The sequence below is a fragment of the Octopus bimaculoides genome, chromosome 18, assembly GCF_001194135.2.
Source record: "Octopus bimaculoides isolate UCB-OBI-ISO-001 chromosome 18, ASM119413v2, whole genome shotgun sequence".
NCBI lineage: Eukaryota > Metazoa > Mollusca > Cephalopoda > Octopoda > Octopodidae > Octopus > Octopus bimaculoides.
The window spans coordinates 10,822,677-10,823,600 of record NC_068998.1 but is presented as its reverse complement, the minus strand read 5'-3'; the positions used below and the strand labels follow the sequence as shown (position 1 = coordinate 10,823,600).

General features: G+C 36.3%; 1 protein-coding gene across 4 annotated transcripts in view; it reads left to right on the top strand.

Annotated features, from left to right (window-relative positions):
- LOC106879111 (disintegrin and metalloproteinase domain-containing protein 10) overlaps nt 1-924 on the top strand; it is a 58,785-nt gene that overhangs the window by 45,642 nt on the left and 12,219 nt on the right. For 3 of the 4 annotated variants that reach the window (XR_008265878.1, XM_052974274.1, XM_014928550.2), the window contains exon 9: nt 117-289. Coding sequence is in view for 3 of the 4 variants with exons in the window: in XM_052974274.1 (XP_052830234.1) it covers nt 117-289 (173 nt within the window). In the remaining variant the exon portion in view is untranslated. The remainder of the gene's footprint in view (nt 1-116; nt 290-924) is intronic. The other variant, XM_014928551.2, reaches the window with a different exon arrangement.

Genomic DNA, 924 nt, shown 5'->3' with positions numbered 1-924 from the left:
TGTGTGTGTGTGTTTGTATATATATATATATATATATATATATATACGTACATACATACATATATATGTTCTTTCCTCGTTAATATTAGACAGTTAAAAATGTATTTTCTATATAGCAGCTGCGGGAGGTATATGTGAAAAGTTTCAACCGTTCCCCGAAGGTACGAAGAAAGTTGATAAGAGCTTAAACACTGGAGTTGTAACCCTTGTCAATTTTAGGCAACGAGTTCCTCCAAAAGTTTCTCAGTTAACATTTGCCCATGAAGTTGGTCATAATTTTGGGTCACCGGTAAGAAGTTTTTTTTCTTTCTGTCTTCCTCTTATTGCTTCTGTTCTGTTATGCTGTTAAAAGTGGTATGCTTCATGTCTGAAATCCATTTTCTGACCTTTAATATCCGACCTGTTTCATGTTCAAATGGCCAAATCCAGCCCTCTTACATCTACCCTACAATGTTATCCTGAAAATAAACTATCACGTCATCGACATTTCGAAGCTACAGGCTAATGCACGATTCACTCAAAACAATATGAAAAAATAAGTATTACATTTGACAGAGTAATCTAAATGCTAAAGAGTTAAGCCTACTAATTTATTGAAATTAGATCAAAAAACCATTTTTACAAGGTGCTCAACAATAAGGGTATTACTCTTTATTCTCTTTTACTTGTTTCAGTCACTTGACTGTGGCCATGCTGGAGCACCGCCTTTAGTCGAGAAAATCGACCTCAGGACTTATTCTTTGGAAGCCTAGTACTTATTCTATCGGTCTCTTTTTGCCGAAGCGCTAAGTTACAGGGACTTAAACACACCAGCATCGGTTGCCAAGCGATGGTGGGGGGACAAACACAGACACACAAACACACATACATATATATATATATACATATATACGACAGGCTTCTTTCAGTTTCCGTCTACCAAAT